Source organism: Neoarius graeffei, chromosome 9 (assembly GCF_027579695.1).
Source record: "Neoarius graeffei isolate fNeoGra1 chromosome 9, fNeoGra1.pri, whole genome shotgun sequence".
Classification (NCBI taxonomy): domain Eukaryota; kingdom Metazoa; phylum Chordata; class Actinopteri; order Siluriformes; family Ariidae; genus Neoarius; species Neoarius graeffei.
Genome location: NC_083577.1, coordinates 69,633,302 through 69,655,138, shown reverse-complemented (window position 1 = coordinate 69,655,138; position 21,837 = coordinate 69,633,302). Strand labels below are relative to the sequence as shown.

General features: G+C 42.3%; 2 protein-coding genes across 4 annotated transcripts in view; one reads left to right on the top strand and one right to left on the bottom strand.

The window, feature by feature from the left end:
* Nucleotides 1–2,678, top strand: part of abcb6b (ATP-binding cassette, sub-family B (MDR/TAP), member 6b) — a 138,300-nt gene extending 135,622 nt beyond the window's left edge. For both annotated transcript variants that reach the window (XM_060930174.1, XM_060930175.1), the window contains exon 19: nt 258–2,678. The gene's annotated coding sequence lies outside the window, so the exon portion shown is untranslated. The remainder of the gene's footprint in view (nt 1–257) is intronic.
* si:ch211-67e16.11 (uncharacterized) lies at nt 2,612–21,615 on the bottom strand. Of its 2 annotated transcripts, none has more exons than XM_060930176.1 (7): nt 20,980–21,615; nt 14,362–14,583; nt 11,493–11,663; nt 10,786–10,917; nt 10,455–10,624; nt 4,034–4,270; nt 2,612–3,939 (listed from the first exon to the last, which is right to left on the bottom strand). In XM_060930176.1, exons 1-7 carry the CDS (start codon nt 21,443–21,445, stop codon nt 3,751–3,753), a joined length of 1,587 nt encoding a protein of 528 aa, XP_060786159.1. In that variant the 5' UTR covers nt 21,446–21,615; the 3' UTR covers nt 2,612–3,750. The 2 variants fall into 2 exon arrangements, with proteins under 2 accessions (XP_060786159.1, XP_060786160.1); XM_060930177.1 differs by having other exon boundaries at nt 3,818–3,939; nt 4,039–4,270.
* Nucleotides 21,616–21,837: the final 222 nt, after the last annotated feature.

Here is a 21,837-nt window from a genome sequence, read left to right as displayed (position 1 = left end):
TTTCTCAAAATCCAGTGAATGTGGACAGAATAAAACAGTTATTCCACTCAATCTCATCGTACATGGCTTATAGCCAACTTGATGCTATGCACCTCATCAGCTATCAGCTCATGTACGACTCGATTTCATGGAATAACTTAAATATATACTGTAGTTGGGATATTTTCATATAATATTTACATGCACACTAGTGCATCTCAAAATATTGGAATATCATGAAAAAGGTTAATTTTTCTTTTATAATTTAATTCAAAAAGGTGCACAAGCAACAGGGATGACTGCAGCCTTGAGAGGATTGTCAAGAAAAGTTGATTCAAGAACTTGGGAGAGCTTCACAAAGAGTGGACTGAGGCTGGTGTCAGTGCATCAAGAGCCACCATGCACAGACGTCTTCAGGAAAAGGGTTAAAACTGCCGCATTGCTAATATCAAGCCACTCATGAACCAGCAACAACGTCAGAAATGTCTTACCTGGGCGAAGGAGAGAAAGAACTGGACTGAAAAAGTTAATGCTGGCTAAAACAGAAAGGTGTCAGCATTAACCTTTTCAGCAGTTTGTGTTACAGTAGCTGTTCTGTGGGATTGAACCATATGGGCTAGCCCTTGTGCCCCATGCAAATCAGTGAGCCTTCGACACCCATGACCTTGTTGCCGGTTCACTGGTTGTCCTTCTTTGGACCACTTTTGGTAGATGCTAACCACTGCATACCCAGAACACCTCTGAAAACACCTCTGCTCGGACCCAGTCACCTCGCCATCACAATTTGACCCTTGTCAGAGTCGCTCAGATCCTTATGCTTGCCCATTTTTCCTGCTTCCAGCACATCAACTTTGAGAACTGACTGTTCTTCTGCTGCCTAATATATCCCACCCCTTTGACAGGTGCCATTGTAACAGCATAATCAGTGTAATTCACTTCACCTCTCAGGGTTTTTAATTTTACGGCTGATCGGTGTATATGTATAATTAATGCTACCTCCTTGTTATCCTTCCATGCACAATGTTTTTGTTCAGCGTTTGCTTGATGGCGGACTCATGAACAGTGACATTACTCAATGTAAGAGTGGCCTGTAGGTCCTTCAATGATCATCTTGGGTTCTTTATGACTTTCTGTAATATTATTGGTCATGACCTTGGAGTGCTTTTTCCTGGATGGCCACTCCTTTGGACTGTAACAGTGGTGCTGAATTTCCTCCATTTGGATACCATCTGCTTCGCAGTGGATTGGTGGAGTCCACACTCTTTAGAAATGGTTTTCTAACCTTTTTGTGCCTGGTGAACACTTTGTTATCCTCAGGAATCTCCTTTGATTGAAGGCCGATTTATACTTCTGTGTAGAATCTACACCATGGGTACGGCTTCGGTGTTTGCGCACGGTGAAGCATTTATACTTGCACGTAAGGTACACGTCTCCTCTGGGAGGTGCTATCACATGAAACACCAGAATTTAGTGCTTTTACACATGGAAGGAGGAGTGGAATACAAGCTCTGGTTCACTGTCGGAATAATAAACAGAGAATAACACAGACAAAATGTTGTTTTGAACCAAATTTGAGGGGTGGAGAGAGAGGAACCTCATGAATTCTCAAACCAAGTAAATTCTCACTGAAAGCCTTTCTGAACATGTTTTTAACTCGTCCGTATTCAGCAGTATGAGTATCTCAAAGCGAAAGTCCCACTGTGTTCTCAGGAACGAGGCACAAAAACAACACCATTGTGTTTAAATCCGCAGGATTCAACTGGTCTTTATAATGTTCTACAGCCGCTATCGTGCCTCACACTTGAATAATTATATTAACACAATATTGTGGTGGTGGATTTCCGATACTCACAGAGAAGAAAGAGCAGCTGGAAATGCATAGGAGGAAATGTGATGCTACCAAACAGTTGTTGCGGTCTCCATCGCCACAGTGTGTAGTTACATTCATGGAGAGGTGCATATCAGGCTGCGCTGTAGGGTACGGCATCGGGTGCACAGCTACGCCGTTCTCTCTGGCGTAGATTAGACACAGAAGTATAAATCGGCCTTGAGGCATGGCACATTTCCATAAATCTGTGTGGCGAATACCAGACTTTGATAGTGAAGACCAATGTTTATGCTCTGGAAAAATGGGAGGGCCTGCTAAACTCGTGCCTGATTGCCATCTGCTTGATTGAAAAGTCTGACTTCAATTACCCGCTTAAATGGACTCGTACTCTTAGACGTTCACATCCTTTTTCCAAGAAAGACTTAATATTGGATAATTTTGTTCAGTAAGTAAACATAAAACCTGTAATTTTTTTTTTTTTTGCATAATTTCTTTAATTGGGTTCTCTTTATCAAGTTTTAGGACTTGAAGAGCTGACCATATTTCAGGTCAAATTTGTGCAGAAATTCAGGTTTACAAACTTTCTAGTGGCACTGTACTTTACAGAGATGAACGGGAGAAAAGGGACACAGTTAGTAAACGATAGATTTTATAAGAAAATCTGTGTTTTTATAGACTGGTTTACTCATGTTTTACTGCTGCTGATGTAATAAAACTCAATGTATTGTTTTAACGATACTCCACTGAAATAAATACAGGTTATGTAAAAAAGTTAATTTATTTTGAGTATTTACATAAGGTCACACAAGCTACAGTTGAACAACTGGATGTGAGGATATTTATTATCCTCTGAAGTGACATTAAAATTCATTTATTTAGCACAACATGACATTTTACAGAATAAACACATTTCTGGTCTATACAAAAAAGTTTATTGACTTACTGTAGCTGAATTTTACACTTGGGTATAGTCTATTAAACTACGTTTTGCTAACATGCACTGAACATGGTTTAAGGGGTGTTTGTACACAGGAATGAGGTATGAAGGCATATGAGAACTGATTTGGATCTCACAACACCGTTATATTATATACTGTATACACAAATAAGCTTAATAAGAACTATAATGCCAAACCTGGTCGTGGGGGCCTTTGTGAAAAAAGGTCCAATGTTCTTTTTATTCCTAACTTTTATACTGAACTTGATTAACCTTTGACCGACAGCTTGTATTTAAATCTCAGCAGAGACCTGTGAAACAGCTACATGTCCACCTCTAGTTTGTTTCCGTCACCTACAGGTCAACGTCAGACTGCGGGAAAAATTGTTAACAAGAACTCTCTTGAAAGAGAGAGTGGAAGGGGCAGAGCTTGCCAAAGGAACAGTTCTCATGACTAAATGATAGCAATGCTTTGATTTGTCCTGAAATGGCAGACTGTTATAGTCACTGTGGTTCATCTCCAGGATGTGATGTGAGCGCTGACCCGTGACAGGACGATCTGAATGTGGAGAGATGCAAGAGCGCAGCTGCCCGCCAGATGAACCCCCACAGTGGGTAGACAAAAATACCGGAGGAACCAAACACTGGGATGCTATCTTCTCCTGCAGATGGAGGGCTGAGGTTCAGAGTGCAGACGAAACACTTTCTTGTAAACCATATATACTCCTGTGGCCTCCGCAACAGCCTTTTTACCAGAGTCCATGCATTTTGGATCTAGCTAATGACAGTTTGACCTGTACTTGAGCAACAATAATTTAAACGCATATTTGTATTCTTGTCTAGCAGCATCCTAAAGCAGCTGCCTGAATCTATTGTTACAACCGAAGCTCGAAAGCCGTAGTAAAGAACTAAGGTAATGAAAAAGACATGTTTAGCATCTCTAGCATTCTCTAGTTGAGATTAGATGCTGGTATAGAATTTGATGAGGCCGCACTGGAAAAATAAGTCAGTTTCTCTCGCTGTTGTGAGACTTTCGACGGCCCTGGTGCCACAGTGCTGTGGGCAGGTTCTGACAGCCCATGTACTCCTTCCTCATCTCAGCCTCTGACAGAGGTGGCGTGGAGTTACAGGGAGCTCCAGACAGTGTCACGTTCAGCAAGCTTTTCCCATCACCCACATGAGGCATTACAGCATTCTGGTAATGGACATAAATCAAAAACATTAGTGTATTTCATACATGACACCAGTGATCAGAAAAACTGACCATTTAACTTCACTTTGTCCTGTACCTTACTGAGGTGGTCGATGAGGCAGTGGGACGGACGCAGAGAGGCCCAGAACTGGGCCGTGTTCACCCAGGACAGGCCGTTGAGCAGTACCACGTTAAGGTGTTTAAGAGAGCCCTTTAGTCTCTTCGTGAGAACTCCGGTGTAGCTCTGCTCAACAAAGAGCAGCACTCGACTTGCCTTGCAGCCTGCGAGGTCAGCCAGGAGCTCACCTACTGCATAGCGCTCCTTTAGATCTGCCTAGACAGACAGAAAAAAATCTTAGAACACCTTTTGTCAGTCTTGAAGAGTACTAGGCAAAAACCGATGTCGTTGCAACAAAACAGGAACCACACTTGATGCAACTGATTCAATTTCATTTATATGAAGACTTATTCTCACAAGTCAGACCTCTATTCTTCTCCAGATAGTCTGATATGACTTGTCACGAAACATGGCCAAGACCCACTGACTTTCAAAGGAATGCAAGGAAAGCTTTTTGACTGACATTGGAAATATTGTAGAAAGATATCAGATGTGAGGTGGCCTGTAGGCAGAGTCTGGGGCTGAGACTATATGAAGTTTGGACACCAGCTGATCCATTGGAATGAAGTGTACACCTGCGTAGTTAGAATCAAAACCTGTAAGTGTGTATTGCAGGGGATAAAACATTTAATTACCAAATATGCTAGATACTTTAAATAATATTGGCTGGCGTTGAGTGGTCTATCAGATATATTCCATTCAGCGAGCATGATATTGAACGAGTTGAAGCCGAACGGAATATATCTGATAGACCACGAAAAAAAAGCCATTATTATTTTCCTTCTTCTGTTTTGTTATTTTACTTCAGGGACCAGGTCCAACCCATGGACCTGAGGTCCCTTGAGGGGTTGGAGTTAAATGGAAAGCACTCTCCTCAGGATATGAGCTGATCCTAGTAAGACAATCTTCTGGATTTCTTGAATGTCGTTTCTTCCGGGAATTTTGGTGATGTATTTATCCATACCCTTTTTCACAAGCCCGAGGGCTCCTATTACAGCTAGCAAGGTCTCAGTTGCCATCCCCCACATCCGATTTATCTCTATATCCAGGTCTTTATATTTTGACAGCTTTTTGGTGACTTTTGTAGAGGTGTTTCGATCTGATGGTACGGTCATATCAATTATTAAACATTATTATTATTATTATTATTATTATACATTCCTTTCAGGTGTTCAATGCGTCTTTCTCTTTCAAAATTCTCTCAAAATCTAGCGTATTTAACGAAGCAAACCTGGCACTCACTAGCGCGGAAGTTTTACATCTCTGACATGTGACGTCATGGTGTCTTGATAACCATGCAATATCAAACCATATTCAACGCTCATTCTCCACTGGGTAGAGTGACGTAACACACGTAGGATAAGCGATATGCTAACAATATTGCATGCTATCAAACCAAATGAATGGAACCCGCTAGGAGGGAAAAGAATACATGTTTTTATTCCATTGAAAGTGTCCTGTATGTATAATAATTAAATAATATTGGCTGGCTTTTTTGTCATGGTATATCAGATATATTCCAATCAGCTAGCATGATACTGAACTCATCTTGGACTCGCTCAGTATCATGCTAGCTGAATGGAATATATCTGATAGACTATGAAAAAAGCCAACCAATATTATTATCATTATTATTATTATTATACATACACGCACTGTTCATATCAGCCTTCTCGAAGGCCAACGCTAGCTTACTCGCAACTCGGTGCTGTTAGCACGGCAGTGCAGTTACCTTCCAGCTGGTGTAGTGTTGGCGAAGGCCAATGCTAGTGCAGTCAAGCCAAATATTATTATTATTATTATTATTATTATTATTATCATCCTTGTGTAATTTACTTAGTTACTTTTAAAATCAAAATCGACAACTACACACAACGGAGTGACCTGGCAGTCAAAATTCTCTCAAACTCTTCCACTTTTAACGAAGCAAACCTCGCAGCCATGTTTGTTTACAAACTGTCACAGTCACTCGCTAGTCCGGAAGTTTTACACCTCTGATGTGTCTCTTTTCCAGTTTTTCGATGTTCATTGGTATGTTTTTCTCTTATAAATACATGAAGACTATATAATGAAGTTTTGGTAGCCTTTCGGGTGATCAGCACATCTTCGGTTTCAGTTTTTAGTTTATTTATCTTGTGCTTAATTACAGCATAGCTAATCCTGGCAGTAGCACTGGATTAGCTTCGTCTTCTCTCTTTCCCAGCCGACAAAGAAATGATTCTGCGCATGCGCAGCAGAAAAGTTTTGTCATTGGATATTCACATGGGTGCCGACGCGTGACGTGTTGTCTTGACAGCGTGCAATATTATAACAATATTGCACGCTCATTCTCCATTGGGTAGAGTGGCGTAATACATGGAGGATAAGCGATATGATGACAATATTGCATGCTGTCAAACCAAATGAATGAAACAAACTAGAAGGGAATAGAACACATGCTTTTATTCCATGGAAAAAGTGGCCTGTCTGTATAATAATTGTTTATATTACCCTTCTGCATATGTATTGAATTTGATGGTGGTAGTAGCATGCAAAGGTTTGCCGAATGGAAGACTTGAGTAAAGTTTTAGAATGGGTTATTTTGTTTTAATGTGAAAGTGCAAAATCAGAAATCAAAACAAAGAAAAACATTTGATGCTTTGACAATCATCTTCTGTGTACTACAAGTTTGTCACGTTTTTTTTTGTTGTTGTTGTTTTATTTTACACAATGTAAAGGAACTACGACTTGGCTTTACTGGAAATGTCATTTGTTTGTAGAGCCACTTATCCATATGAAGGGCCTTTTAAGCTTTTTTTTTTTTTTTGGAGGCAGACGATTCTGAGCCTGTGTGGTCCTGGTTTCTCAAGCTTCCCCCTTTGTCATTCCCATCCCTGTCTAGGGATCAGGTTGTTGCCTTTGTCCCTGGAGAGTCTGTGCCTATTGTTACAGAAGGAAGGGCTTTGCCACACAGTCTGGACCCTTCTGTCTGCCCAGCTCTGAGCATATGGCTGGGATTACTGACCACCTTCAGCAGCGGAACGTGGGATTTCACAGAGGTCAATCTAACGTACTGTAAAAGGGAAATATAATTAAATGTGTCCTTGCTTTCTTGAAAGAGTTTGTTCATAATAGATGAAAGATTTTTAGTAATTCGGATTGGCCTATCTATTGTGCGTCGAGATCAGAATATAGCTGAATGTTTCAGGCTTAAAGCAATTATTTTTCTGACGTACTGTTGTTCTTATCGTCAAGCTACATGAGCCGTGAGGAAGTCTGAGGCTCTGTAAAAATGTGTATTAAAGAAGTGAAGTACTTCCCACATCAGATACTTCTTAAGGACGTTTTGCACACTGTTTAATTACTCAGAGCTGTCGAACCAGACCTAAATATGAGGGCAAGGAGATAAGCTCCCAAACACCAAAGAGAAGAGTATATTCTAGTTCCTTCCTTTTCTAGTCATTAAGAGAGCAAGGAGATGAGAGGGGACTAGAAAGAGGTATTTATCCCACTTCTGTGACTAAACGCCTTCCTTGTGGTCTCTTTGATTAGGCAACGGGCACTTTGAAGTGGTGGGCCGTTCTGCTTTATTAAGGGGCACATTTAATTTATTAACAGGAAGATAAGAGTTCGCTCTTGCATTCTAGTGGTCTGTCTATTGGTCTCCTGCTTGTCGACTTTTGTGCTGTAGCACCATGTCACAGAACACCAGGTGTACAGCTATGTAAAATAGAAGACTATGATTGACATAAAAACATAGATCAAGTGAAACCAAAGGTTACAGTTAAAGATGTTGGTTTGAGCTCTGATACTGGTGTAAAGCAGAATGCCAACATGCATGATTTGGGCATAGCAGCTACGGATTTGAAGCACAATTACGGTGCTACGCGTAGACCTGAAAATAAGTTTTTCAACCAGTTTTGCCTGTCTGTCGATCAAATCAACATGTTTTCGGCATTCGGGCTGTTCCACGTGTCAATCACAGCAATGGAGTGCTTAGAAATGCACAGCAGTGATGCGAAGTCGTCTTCCTGGAAGCAAACCGTCTTCATCATTCGTGTTCCAGAACTGAAACTTCCGATTTCTCTCACAAACTAGTGCCAGGTGTGAAGTGAAGACGGTCATACAACAGAAGTACAGGGTGTTTTCAAAAAAATTTATATCATTTCAGAATCTAACAACTTTGGCAATTCTCATTCAGTTGTCCTCAAATTTTAACAGCATGTGTGGAAACAGGTCAAAATTTTATGTTGAATGTTTTTTGTTTTTAGGTACAGAAATGCCATTCACTGGAAAAGAAAAGGCGTTTTGTGTGTTAGAGTACGCTCGAACAAGACTGTGCCGCATGCATTTACGAGAGAATTCTCAAAAATTGCACTGTTATCAGAAAAGACTGTTACCAAAGACATGCTTTGGCAGGAGCTGGACTACTGACTTGACGCGTGCCATGTATCAGGCGGCGCGCATATTGAAAATTTGTGAAATCATTCATGGAATCCACATACCTTTTTGAATTTCTCATTCAAATTTTAAGGAATAAATCTTATCTTGCTCAACATTAAGCCTGTTCAGTTTCATTTGCCTAGACTACAGTATGTAGTTTCTGGAATATTTACATCTCAAATAATATCAAATTTTTTTGAAACACCCTGTACAGTGGAGAAAGCAAAGTCAGCTACATAGAACAAATTATCGAAGTAACTTCAGCATGTTCAGTTTAATTAAGTGTTGTATGGATGGGCATCTTTCAATATTAGACTGGTGCACAGTTCGGGAAGTAAATACAGTATTAAAGTGCATATCACGGGTAAATTCAGGAGCAAGATCAATGTAATTCTATTTTATATTAAACTTTGGTCAAATATCTGTTGCATTTTGTGCAATTTTTTTTACCGTGCGCAATACCAGAAAAATTCAGTTGAAATCAAGCCATTTGAGGCGAATTGGTCCACCTCTGAAAAAACTTGGCATTTGGATTTCCCGGCAAACATTGATTTTCGTGACGTCGCGTGCGGGACGCCTCCCTCTGAATCCTACGTCAGCGCTGGTTTGTCTCATCTCATCTCATTATCTCTAGCCGCTTTATCCTTCTACAGGGTCGCAGGCAAGCTGGAGCCTATCCCAGCTGACTATGGGCGAAAGGCGGGGTACACCCTGGACAAGTCGCCAGGTCATCACAGGGCTGACACATAGACACAGACAACCATTCACACCTATGGTCAATTTAGAGTCACCAGTTAACCTAACCTGCATGTCTTTGGACTGTGGGGGAAACCGGAGCACCCAGAGGAAACCCACGCGGACACGGGGAGAACATGCAAACTCCGCACAGAAAGGCCCTCGCCGGCCCCGGGGCTCGAACCCAGGACCTTCTTGCTGTGAGGCGACAGCGCTAACCACTACACCACCGTGCCGCCCAGCGCTGGTTTGTTTATGAGAAAACGACCTGGTGGTTTTCTGCAAATTTCTTCAATGTTATCGCGTAATTATTAAAATGGTTAACAGATGTATCGTAGGAGGGTGTAGCAACACCAATCATGATGGGATTAGTACTCATCATTTCCCAAAAGACCGGACAATGAGAGAGAAATGGGAGCGCTTGGTCTACACAGACTGTGCACTGAAACCGTGCAAGCTCGCGCAGCTTGCTGGCATTTCCGCAGGTGACGTCACAAATCTGGCTCCAGACTCCTTTGGGATTTTTCCAAACGCGTTTTATTTTATTTTTTTCTGCTGTAGACAGATGGCCTTGTGCAAAATTACTCTCCTGGATGAGTGTGTAAAGGGACATTCTTTCATATTAAAAAAAAAAACCCGAAATTGGTCCAGAATATGCACTTTAACGTTGTTATTGAAAGACCTATGCATAAATCTTTTACTCTGGCTTTTGTTGTTGATCATGATGAAATTACTGAAACCCTGTATTACAGTACAAGCTCAGTTATCTGATCCCCTTTGATCTGAACATCCTCTTGGATGGTCGTCTTAGACCATCCTCTTGGATTATCCTCTTGGATAATTGAGCTTATACTGTACAGAAAACCCTGCATTTATTTTCCTCTAAAAGTAGCTCAAAATGGCCTAGACTACATCTCTGAGCTTCCCTGAAATTTGGTTTCTGGGGGCCGCTGACCCTGGCCTAACAGCCTCGCTGCACTCAGAGATGCTACTCTTTTTTAATTTGTCAATGTTGGCATCTCTAATATTATAGTTTAAGAAACTTTCAGCATGTTTCCATATGTCTGCTCTCCTCCTGAAGCAGAACAGCCCATCCCAAGCACTTTTCTCACAGGCAGATCCAGTCTTCATCCTGACATTCACTCCCAGTTCAGTCAGTGAAAAGGGTTTTTCCTTGTCACAGTACTAAGTATATGTTGGTCATGTGAAAGCTAGCAATGTTTCAAAAGTCTCACAAACTCACAATGCCGTTGTTGTTGCGGTCCCACAGCAGCATGGTTCCATCGTTGCGGGTCGGGCTGTTCAGATACAGGACAAACGTGTCTGCACAGTGCTGCTTGCGACAGATGTAGGAGATGTGGTTCCGGATTGCCTCCTTTTCTGTGGCTGGGTACATTCCTTCTGCCTCTTCAGCTACAACGAATGACGATGGTAAACTGGACTACAAAAGCATGGCTAAACATTTCTGCAGGTTATAAGAGCCTCATTAAAATGAATTTATTCAGATTTAGCTTGTAGATTTTATCTTTCCCCCCAAGTTAACACCTTAATACAGTCTGGCTTAGAGTTCTTACCTGCTACTTGTCCATTTCCAGCAAAGAATGTTTTAATGTGATTCTTATGAAAACCATTGTTTCTTAGCATCTGGTAGAAGAGCAGCAGATTCTGCTCATGATGCTGGTATGTGATCTGTTCCTGCCAACCACCTGGTCAGAAAAAACGTACAGCAGTGTTAAGGGACTGGCAAAGTTGCTTTACAAAGAGTCGATCTAGCAAGTACTGTATAACTGATCAGATTGCCCTCTATAAGCAGAACTGATACTGCTGACGGCACGGTGGTGTAGTGGTTAGCGCTGTCGCCTCACAGCAAGAAGGTCCTGGGTTCGAGCCCAGGGGCCGGCAAGGGCCTTTCTGTGTGGAGTTTGCATGTTCTCCCCGTGTCTGCGTGGGTTTCCTCCGGGTGCTCCGGTTTCCCCCACAGTCCAAAGACATGCAGGTTAGGTTAACTGGTGACTCTAAATTGACCGTAGGTGTGAATGTGAGCGTGAATGGTTGTCTGTGTCTATGTGTCAGCCCTGTGATGACCTGGCGACTTGTCCAGGGTGTACCCCGCCTTTCGCCCATAGTCAGCTGGGATAGGCTCCAGCTTGCCTGCGACCCTGTAGAAGGATAAAGCGGCTAGAGATAATGAGATGAGATGAGATGAGATACTGCTGACTCTAAACAAGTAATCTCACAAAGACAATTAATCGTGAAACAATATCAGAGTTTTCTTATTAACCTGAGAGCAGTACTGCGTGGTCACAGGTCTGGTAGAGGCGACAGGAGAGATGTGTGGCGAGAGGCTGCTGGTGACATCGACGGGTGTTTTTATTGAGCTCACAGCTAGAGATGGGTACGCTTGGACTAGTAAGAGGCAAAGGTTGTGGGCAGCTAGCAAACGCTGGATGATCTGTGAAAGGAGTAACACAAAATAAGAGCAAGTTATTCATACAAGGTTATTTAAAACCCAAAGTATTTGGAAATACCCTGGAAATTATTGGACAGTTAATGAAAATGAGAATAATATGCTGGACTTCTTTTGAGCTTCGACTTCCTCTGCTGTTTTCCTTGATTACACACTTTTTTGAACTGAAAATAGTGACGTTCTAAAGTGAGGTGACTTCCAGTGTCAAACTTGTTGCTATACTTGCCAGACGATAAGATATTTTTAGATTGGTACAGTGAAGTAATGTACAGTTGCAGTTTTTGCATTAGAGAGCCTAATGCTCTGTATGGCTTGCTCTGGACACCGCACACTTCCGGATCTGTATGCGGACCGTCGTAAGGTCGCTTCGGCTCCTTCTTTGCTTCAGCCGGTTCTGACTAGACTACCAGTTGTACTGTCTAAAATACAATTTGGAGACAGTATAAACATGTTAAATAAAATACCTGCTGCATTACTGTGATTATGTTTGGTTTTCATAGCAGGAATTTTTTAAATATAATTTACAGAATTACAAGATTTTTTTTTTTTGTGCCTTTCTGCTAGACACTGGGATGCTTTATATGCACCTTTTCAAATTGAAGAATAGTGCGAAAAGAGACATTTTAGACAAATCATTAAGAACATTTGGTAAAAACAAAATTCTATAACTTATCACTGTATTTTGCTCTTATAATGAATAGTTGTAATACATAATAGTTTTTTTACACAACATTTTCCATTTATCAATTTTCATTTTATCTTTTTGATTTTTTTTTTTTCTAAGCAGACAATGTGGGTGGCTGTGTCATTTTTTTGGAGCAATGAGTTGTCTGCAAACTATGGGACTTATTCATGCTTGTGATCATTTTCTGTTATACAGTGGTGCTTGAAAGTTTGTGAACCCTTTAGAATTTTCTATATTTCTGCAAGAATATGACCTAAAACAACATCAGATTTTCACACAAGTCCTCGAAGTAGATAACGAGAACCCAGTTAAACAAATGAGACAAAAATATTTTACTTGGTCATTTATTTATTGAGGAAAATGATCCAATATTACATATCTGTGAGTGGCAAAAGTATGTGAACCTTTGCTTTCAGTATCTGGTGTGACCCCCTTGTGCAGCAATAACTGCAACTAAACGTTTCCCGTAACTGTTGATCAGTCCTGCACACCGGCTTGGAGGAATTTTAGCCCATTCCTCCGTACAGAACAGCTTCAACTCTGGGATGTTGGTGGGTTTCTTCATATGAACTGCTCACTTCAGGTCCTTCCACAACATTTCGATTGGATTAAGGTCAGGACTTTGACTTGGCCATTCCAAAACATTAACTTTATTCTTCTTTAACCATTCTTTGGTAGAACGACTTGTGTGCTTAGGGTCGTTGTCTTGCTGCATGATCCACCTTCTCTTGAGATTCAGTTCATGGACAGATGTCCTGACATTTTCCTTTAGAATTCGCTGGTATAATTCGGAATTCATTGTTCTATCAATGATGGCAAGCCGTCCTGGCCCAGATGCAGCAAAACAGGCCCGAATCATGATACTACCACCACCATGTTTCACAGATGGGATACGGTTCTTATGCTGGAATGCAGTGTTTTCCTTTCTCCAAACATAACGCTTCTCATTTAAACCAAAAAGTTCTATTTTGGTCTCATCCATCCACAAAACTGTTTTCCAATAGCCTTCAGGCTTGTCCATGTGATCTTTAGCAAACTGCAGACGAGCAGCAGTGTTCTTTTTGGAGAGCAGTGGCTTTCTCCTTGCAACCCTGCCATGCACACCGTTGTTGTTCAGTGTTCTCCTGATGGTGGATTCATGAACATTAACATTAGCCAATGTGAGAGAGGCCTTCAGTTGCTTAGAAGTTACCCTGGGGTCCTTTGTGACCTCACCGGCTATTACACGCCTTGCTCTCGGAGTGATCTTTGTTGGTCGACCACTCCTGGGGAGGTTAGATGGTCTTGAATTTCCTCCATTTGTACACAATCTGTCTGACTGTGGATTGGTGGAGTCCAAACTCTTTAGAGATGCTTTTGTAACCTTTTCCAGCCTGATGAGCATCAACAGCGCTTTTTCTGAGGTCCTCAGAAATCTCCTTTGTTCGTGCCATGATACACTTCCACACACGTGTTGTGAAGATCAGACTTTGATAGATCCCTGTTCTTTAAATAAAACAGGGTGCCCACTCACACCTGATTGTCATCCCACTGATTGAAAACACCTGACTCTAATTTCACCTTCAAATTAACTGCTAATCCTAGAGGTTCACATACTTTTGCCACTCACAGATATGTAATATTGGATCATTTTCCTCAATAAATAAATGACCAGGTATAATATTTTTGTCTCATTTGTTTAACTGGGTTCTCTTTATCTACTTGTGTGAAAATCTGATGTTGTTTTAGGTCATATTTATGCAGAAATATAGAACATTCTAAAGGGTTCACAAACTTTCAAGCACCACTATTGTGCCATAAGAAAATTTGTTTAACATTTAGGAGCATTTTTTCTTTGAAGATTTCTCACTGATTGTGTAGTTTAGTCCAGTGCAGCACAGGCTTGGGTGTTGCTACAAACTCTTACCCTACAAAAAGCATTTTAGGGAAAACTGCAGTTGCCAAGGACTTGGCCTGTGTGTGGAAACTCGGACATGTCTATCTCAGTCATTTACTCACCGACACAGCGGAGGCGTTGTGTTTGGTTGCTGTCCCTCACTCCTACCACTCGGGGCAGGAAGTGGATCTCGCAGAGGCCACTGCTACGCTCTGTAGGGCTTGTTCTGGACACTGTACTCTTCCGAATCTGTGTGCGGTCCATCATACGGTCGCTTCGGCTCCTTCTCCGCTTCAGCTGGTTCTGACAGCGAGTCTTCAGGGCCAGCGTCATACACGCCTCTCCTGCAAACCATTACAATCCTCTTATTCAGCTCAATTCAATTTGTTTTATTTGTATAGATCTAGATATTGTCACAAAATTTCGTAACAGAAATCCCGATGGATATTTGTTTGAATTCTGAGTTGAGAACAACTCCCTGTGATGACATGAAGAAACTTGAGAGGAACCAGTCATGTTCTGGGTGACACCTGATTGTAAATTAATACTTTTCCATCATTGTATACTCTCAAGTCAATATGATACTAAGTATTTTCCTTTTCATGTGATTTCACAAGTTCATTTTCAGATAACTTAAATTTACTTTGCCGCAAAAGGAAATCTTCGCTTTTGCTAGGTAACAAACTATTAATCTACACACACAGTCAGGGCCATAAGTATTTGAACAGTGGCAATTTTGCCACTGCAATGGATTTGAAATGGTAGACCAAAAAGTTTATACCTCAGTCGCATCAGGATGCGACTGAGGTGTAAACTTTCAGCTTTAATTCAATAGGTGTTTTTGTTAAATCCCTTGAATTAAAGCTGAAATTATACACTTCTGTCGCATCTTACTTGCTTCATTTCAAATCCACTGTGGTGGTGTACAGAGGAAAAATTACAAAAATTGCGTCACTGTCCAAATCCATATGAACCTGACTGTATTGCGTTCACAATCTGTCTTAAGTCTACCATTTATCCTGTTTTGAACCATTTTCATACAGTAGTTTAAGGAAATAATGCAGAGCTACTTTCAGGTAACACAGACCGGCTCTGAGCCATGCGGTACCATAAGAACCCGTTATAAATCTACTTCATGTAACTTCATATAACTAGTAAAGTTAGCCGAACCACAAATTGGTGTTTCGTTGGCTTTCCGATACAGCATCTGAAACATTCCTGTTTCTCTTTCTGTGATCACTTATTTTCTCCGCTCCTTTTATAATCATCCAAAGAGTCCTGGGAGGATTTTAATATGTTCAAAACAAAGCTGTCGTTTCCCTTCTTCCCCCTGCTTCAGGTTACGTGGTCAAGACGGGACAGACTCAAACCCAAAAATGTTTCCAGATTTAAGCTACAGTGAATGAGAAGTCAGAAAGTCTGATTTTCTTTTAAAACGTTATTTCTGATCTCTTCTCCCCCCCCTTGATCATCTTTGACATGCTTTGACAATTCTCCAGACTGATTTCCTTGGAAATCTTAAAGAAAACTGGATTCTGTCCGTTTATTATTTTCATAAATGAATTACATACAATCCAAAAATAATCACTAAACAGCAGCCTTTTACAGTCCATGTTGTTCTTTAATATAGAAAATCTGACACAAATACCAGAGTATGCAAACCTAAAATGCTTCAGGTACTGAGGACAGAATACACACACATTATTATTGACTACATTTATTGCAATTATATGATTATTGTCTCAGTGGTGCTCTAGATCGAGAGGCACAGTGCTAGTGCTAGTATTCACACACACACACACTCCGGTGGCAGACACACTCCATGCATTGGCTGGCTGGCTGGCTGGCTTTATGATTAATCACCTGATCCATTTGATATCCAGACTGTGAAGATGCTGTGGAGTTTTAGGACAACTTTTAGGACAGCTGCCCAAATGACACTGAAATCATGAATTAGCGTATATTACACAGAAAAAAAATGCTACCTGTGTCCTGCTACTCCTTTGACATTCTACAAAGATGACTATGGTCTTTCGTATGCGTAAAAGAAATGCTGTAAAGCAAAGATTCTTATAGACATTATTGAAATGAAGTGTTTTTACATGAAGAAAGCCGTAAAGAACAGTAAACAGTTAAAAAAAACAACTGAAGGGTTTCCCCCCTACATGTCTTGGAGAACCTGACAGTTCTTCTGGAGACTTTGTCACACTTCTGTGTGTGTTTGTTTTTCCAAGTAATCAATGATAGACTTGATTCATTTTTGTCTGAAAAGTGGTGTCTTAAGGCCCAGTCACACAGCCGATCACGCATAAATCACGTATAAATCACGTATAAAGTTGGCTTGTGCATGATTGTCAGTGGAGAAATTGACCATTTTTTGGGGGTGTGCGTGGTCGAAAATCACCGATTAATTGCGCATGAACTATGTACAAATCACTTACAATCACTTACAAATCACGCACATCAGCGCATAGGGTCAAAAGAGGGACAATTTCTGGTTTTTATTGACGAACACTCCACGCATAAACTGCGTATGAACCACGTATAAGCACGCATGAACCGCACACTAGCACTGATGAACGACGCATAGAGCGCGCATGTCAGTGGATATCAGTGAAATGTACGTGTTACTACAGCGAGACATGCGTGATATGTGCGTTATTCGTCAGTGAAAAGTCATCGACGTGCATGGTAGCGGTAAATTTCTTGCGATCAACCACTAACAGTCCACGCATATGTTGCGCATTGTCCGTGTCAGAACTACGGCAAAGGACACACGAATTACGTTAAACGGCACACAATCGCGCATACTTGTGCGTGATCAATATTTTTGAGCAGCTCAAAACCTGGAATCGCGCACAAACCCGATTCGTCGAACATCCACTGACAACTACTGATGCTCCACGTCAAAAAAACTTATGAATTACGCACAGCACTGATGAATCGCGCACAACTCGAAATTTATGCGCAATTCATGCGTAAATCGTAAGTTTTGGCTGTGTGACTGGGCCTTTACATAATGTTACTAGCTTTACTGACAAACTATTCTTTAACATTTAATTTTTTTAGTTGGAATAGTAATATTTTACTCTTTTACAGACCCAATAATGCAGAAGTCATTAAATACACATCTGAGGCACAATTTGTCTTTTCAAAAGTAGCGTGCTTCTTTTACACAGTACTGTACATGTGATTATTGTCATTATTGGACCATAATGGAAATAAGTAAAAATTTTTTTTTTTTTGCGGTCCGGTTTCCATCAAATCCTGCGCTCTGATTGGCTGGCGAGTTATGGACCCCAGTTATGGACCTCTGGCGACTTGCTCGTTCACAACAACAACAAATGTAGCATTTTTTGCCAACATTTATCTTTTTTACAAGATTTATTTATAACATTATCAAAAATCTTAAATTTTTGCCAGCATTTCTCAGGAGAATAGCATTAATTTTACATCATGGATAGCGATAACGACAGTGTTCACAGCGAAAGCGAGTTTTACTACCCTGAGGAAGAAGAAACGAAACATTTCAGGAGAAAGCTAAAAACCTCTAACTTGCTAACGCCGAGCAAAAACCTGGCTGAATCCTGAATGACTCAATTTTATATAAATAGGGGACTACATAGGTGGCAAAATGTAATTTTTTTTCCTGCCATGGAAGTGCACTTGTAGACTGAGGAGGAAGCAATTTGCATTACAGCCATGAATGAGGATTCAAAATGGCATCTCGCCTCGGTTTTCCCTTTCAGGCACTCTCGTTTTCTGTTAGAATTTGGTAAAGAAAAAAATAAATATATTATTTGCCAGCTTAAGGTCGGTCCGTATGGTGAAATACCGTGACCTCGGCCTTGAATACTGATCTCGGCCCAGAGGGCCTCACTCAGTACTTTCAAGACCTCGGTCACGGTATTTCACCATACAGACCTCCCAGCTGGTAAATAACATGTATGTATTTTCTTGTGGCATCCATATATTATTGTTATTTGCACAAACATTTTAATATTGAATAAATAAATCAAAAAGTCATCTTTATTCAAACAGTATCACTGGTAACAGAAGAGATGTACAGTAGGTATATGATGGACTATAGCAATGCATTTGCAATACTACTACTACTATTATTATGCTTAAACTCTCAGTAATATACTGGAAAAACTAGGGCTGGCAGCAACAAGCTGCCTTAGCATTCTAGTACTCTTCTATAGATTCTTGCCGAGCCCAACAGTACGGTCTTCTGCATTCTATTTGCCTTAAGTCCAACATGGGTATCTTCCAAATATCTCTCTAACCTGTCTGTCTAGCTACCCAGCACTCCTATAATAACTGTGGTGATGCCAACTCTTTTCATCATCCAGAGGGTTTTTATTTCCAATGCTAGGTCACGATATTTGTTGACCTTTTCCTCTTCTTTGAGGGCGATTCTTCTGTCCCCTGGGCATGCTACGTCAATGATGTTGACATGTCGTGTTGGTCTTATCTACCACAACTATATCCGGCATCATCTTGTCAGTCTGGATGGTGACATCCTAGAGTATCTTTGCATTTGTGTTTTCCACAACTGCCTCTGGGCTATGTTCGTATCACTGATCACCACACTCAACTCCAAAATGCTTGCAGAGATCCCAATGGATACCCTTAGCCACATTGTCATGGCGGCGTTTATATTCCAGCTGAGCTAGTTTAGGCCATGAGAAGATGTTTCACGGTTTCGTCATTCTTTCTACACCTTCTACAACAAGGATCCTCCTGGGTCTTGTCGATATTATTGTTATTATTATTATTCCATCCATCCATTATCTGTAGCCACTTATCCTGTTCTACAGGGTCGCAGGCAAGCTGCAGCCTATCCCAGCTGACTATGGGCTAGAGGCGGGGTACACCCTGGACAAGTCGCCAGGTTATCGCAGGGCTGACACATAGACAAATAACCATTCACACACACACATTCAGACCTACGGTCAATTTAGAGTCACCAGTTAACCTAACCTGCATGTCTTTGGACTGTGGGGGAAACCGGAGCATCCGGAGGAAACCCACGCAGACACGGGGAGAAAATGCAAATGCCGCACAGAAAGACCCTCGAACCCTGGACCTTCTTGCTGTGAGGCATCAGTGCTAACCACTACACCACCATGCTGCCCTAATATTAGTATTAATATTATTATTGATGATGTTAAAGAACACCAGCCAAAAGATTTGATTATTATAGTCCTAATAATAATAGTGATTACACCTGAGATGAAGCTGGTCTAATCTTCCTCGATTTCTAAAATTGTTTCAATTTCTAACTTCATCCATCTGTCCATTATCTGTAGCCGCTTCTCCTGTCCTACAGGGTTGCAGGCAAGCTGGACCCTATCCCAGCTGACTATGGGTGAGAGGAGGGGTACACCCTGGACAAGTCACCAGGTCATCGCAGGGCTGACACAGAGACAAACAACCATTCACACTCACATTCACACCTACGGTCAATTTAGAGCCACCAATTAGCCTAACCTGCATGTCTTTGGACTGTGGAGGAAACCCATGCAGACACAGGGAGAACATGCAAACTCCACACAGAAAGGCCCTCGAACCCAGGACCTTCATGCTTTGAGGCGTCAGTGCTAACCACTACACCACCATGCCGCCCTATTATCCATCCATCCATTATCTGTAGCCGCTTATCCTGTCCTATAGGGTCGCAGGTGAGCTGGAGCCTATCCCAGCTGACTATGGGTGAGAGGTGGGGTACATCACATTCACACCTACGGTCAAGTTAGAGTCACCAGTGAACCTACCCTGCATGCCTTTGGACTGTGGGGGAAACCGGAGCACCCGGAGGAAACCCACACAGACACATGGAGAACATGCAAACTCCACACAGAAAGGCCCCCAGGCTCGAACCCAGGACCTTCTTGCTGTGAGGTATCAGTGCTAACCACTGCCCTATTATCCATCCATCCATCCATTATCTGTCGCCGCTTATCCTGTCCTACAGGGTCGCAGGCAAGCTGGAGCCTATCCCAACTGACTATGGGCGAGAGGTGGGGTACACCCTGGGGTACATCACATTCACACCTACGGTCAATTTAGAGCCACCAGTTAGCCTAACCTGCATGTATTTGGACTGTGGAGGAAACCCACGCAGACACAGGGAGAACATGCAAACTCCACACAGAAAGGCCCTCGCCAGATGGCTCGAACCCAGGACTTTCTTGCTATGAGGCGATAATCTCATCTCATTATCTCTAACCGCTTTATCCTTCTACAGGGTCGCAGGCAAGCTGGAGCCTATCCCAGCTGACTACGGGCGAAAGGCGGGGTACACCCTGGACAAGTCGCCAGGTCATCACAGGGCTGACACATAGACACACAACCATTCACACTCACATTCACACCTACCGTCAATTTAGAGTCACCAGTTAACCTAACCTGCATGTCTTTGGACTGTGGGGGAAACCGGAGCACCCGGAGGAAACCCACGCGGACACGGGGAGAACATGCAAACTCCACACAGAAAGGCCCTCGCCGGCCACGGGGCTCGAACCCAGGACCTTCTTGCTGTGAGGCGACAGCGCTAACCACTACACCACCGTGCCGCCCAATAATAATCATCATCATCATCAGTGATTACACCTAAGAGGAAGCTGCTCTGATCTCCGTCGATTTCTAAAATTGTTTCAATTTCTAACTTTAAAGAAAAAATAAAATAATAATAACTTGAACTGTATCCCCAATACAGTAAAGAGCTCACTCACCCAAATAAACCCCGTCCTTATGGGCACACCTTTTCTTGGCCACGTTAAAGTCCACGTAGAAGAGCAGCACGGGGTGGCCGAAACTCTCTCCGGGACTCGGGTCCAGCACGAGCACGGCGTCATGCGCGCTCACGTCGGGGAAGCGCTCACGTTCCAGCCCGCGCTCGCCTGCGCTCGCACCCGCACCCGCTTTTAACGCGGGGTGCGAATCGGGCAGGATGGCGAGCACTTTCCCCGAGCCGGACTCTGAAGTATACACCGCTATTCCGCTGGGATGGAGATGAGCGAGCCTGCGGCACTCGCTTTCCGGTAAAGCCACCCTGCGGCACAGGTGCACCTTCAGGTACTGCAGTCCGGCCTTGACCCAGCGCTCCAGCCGAGCCGCGTTCCCCTGCGCTCTGCTCTGATCCCCCACCAGCAGCACCAGCAGCAGAACCGAAACGCGCGCAGCCTCCAGGAACTTCATGCTTTCCACCGGTCAAGGCAAAAGGATCACCTTTTCTGGGCTCTCTGGGGTTTCGATTACAATGCGGATGAACTCTTTAAAGTTGGTTTCTGATCACCAAAAAAAGAAGAAGAAACATCATAAATAAGTGCGCAATCAAGTGGGAAGGATGTGACTCTCCTTCATGAAAAGGGACATCCAAATGGATCCGAGCAGCAGCATCCAGGCTGAGAGTAAATGCAGGAGTAACTCCATCCCACAGGCGCCGACATGCCGGTATAACATGCCGGAGGAGGAGGAGGAGGAGGGGTGAAGAGGGGACCATGGAAGGGGCTGATCATTTCACCTGTCACTCACATGCCATCATTTCAAGTGGTCAGTAGCTTTAAGGTGCACTGACACCTTGAAACTAC

Bases quoted from the DNA above. Each gene is read 5' to 3' on its own strand.
- si:ch211-67e16.11 (XM_060930176.1), bottom strand. From the start codon at position 21,445: ATGAAGTTCCTGGAGGCTGCGCGCGTTTCGGTTCTGCTGCTGGTGCTG. The intron at 4,271-10,454 runs GTGAGTTTGTGA...CTGTCTGTCTAG, and splicing joins ACCGCAACAACAACGGCATT to GCAGATCTAAAGGAGCGCTA. The intron at 3,940-4,033 runs GTACAGGACAAA...GTCCATTACCAG, and splicing joins TCATCGACCACCTCAGTAAG to AATGCTGTAATGCCTCATGT.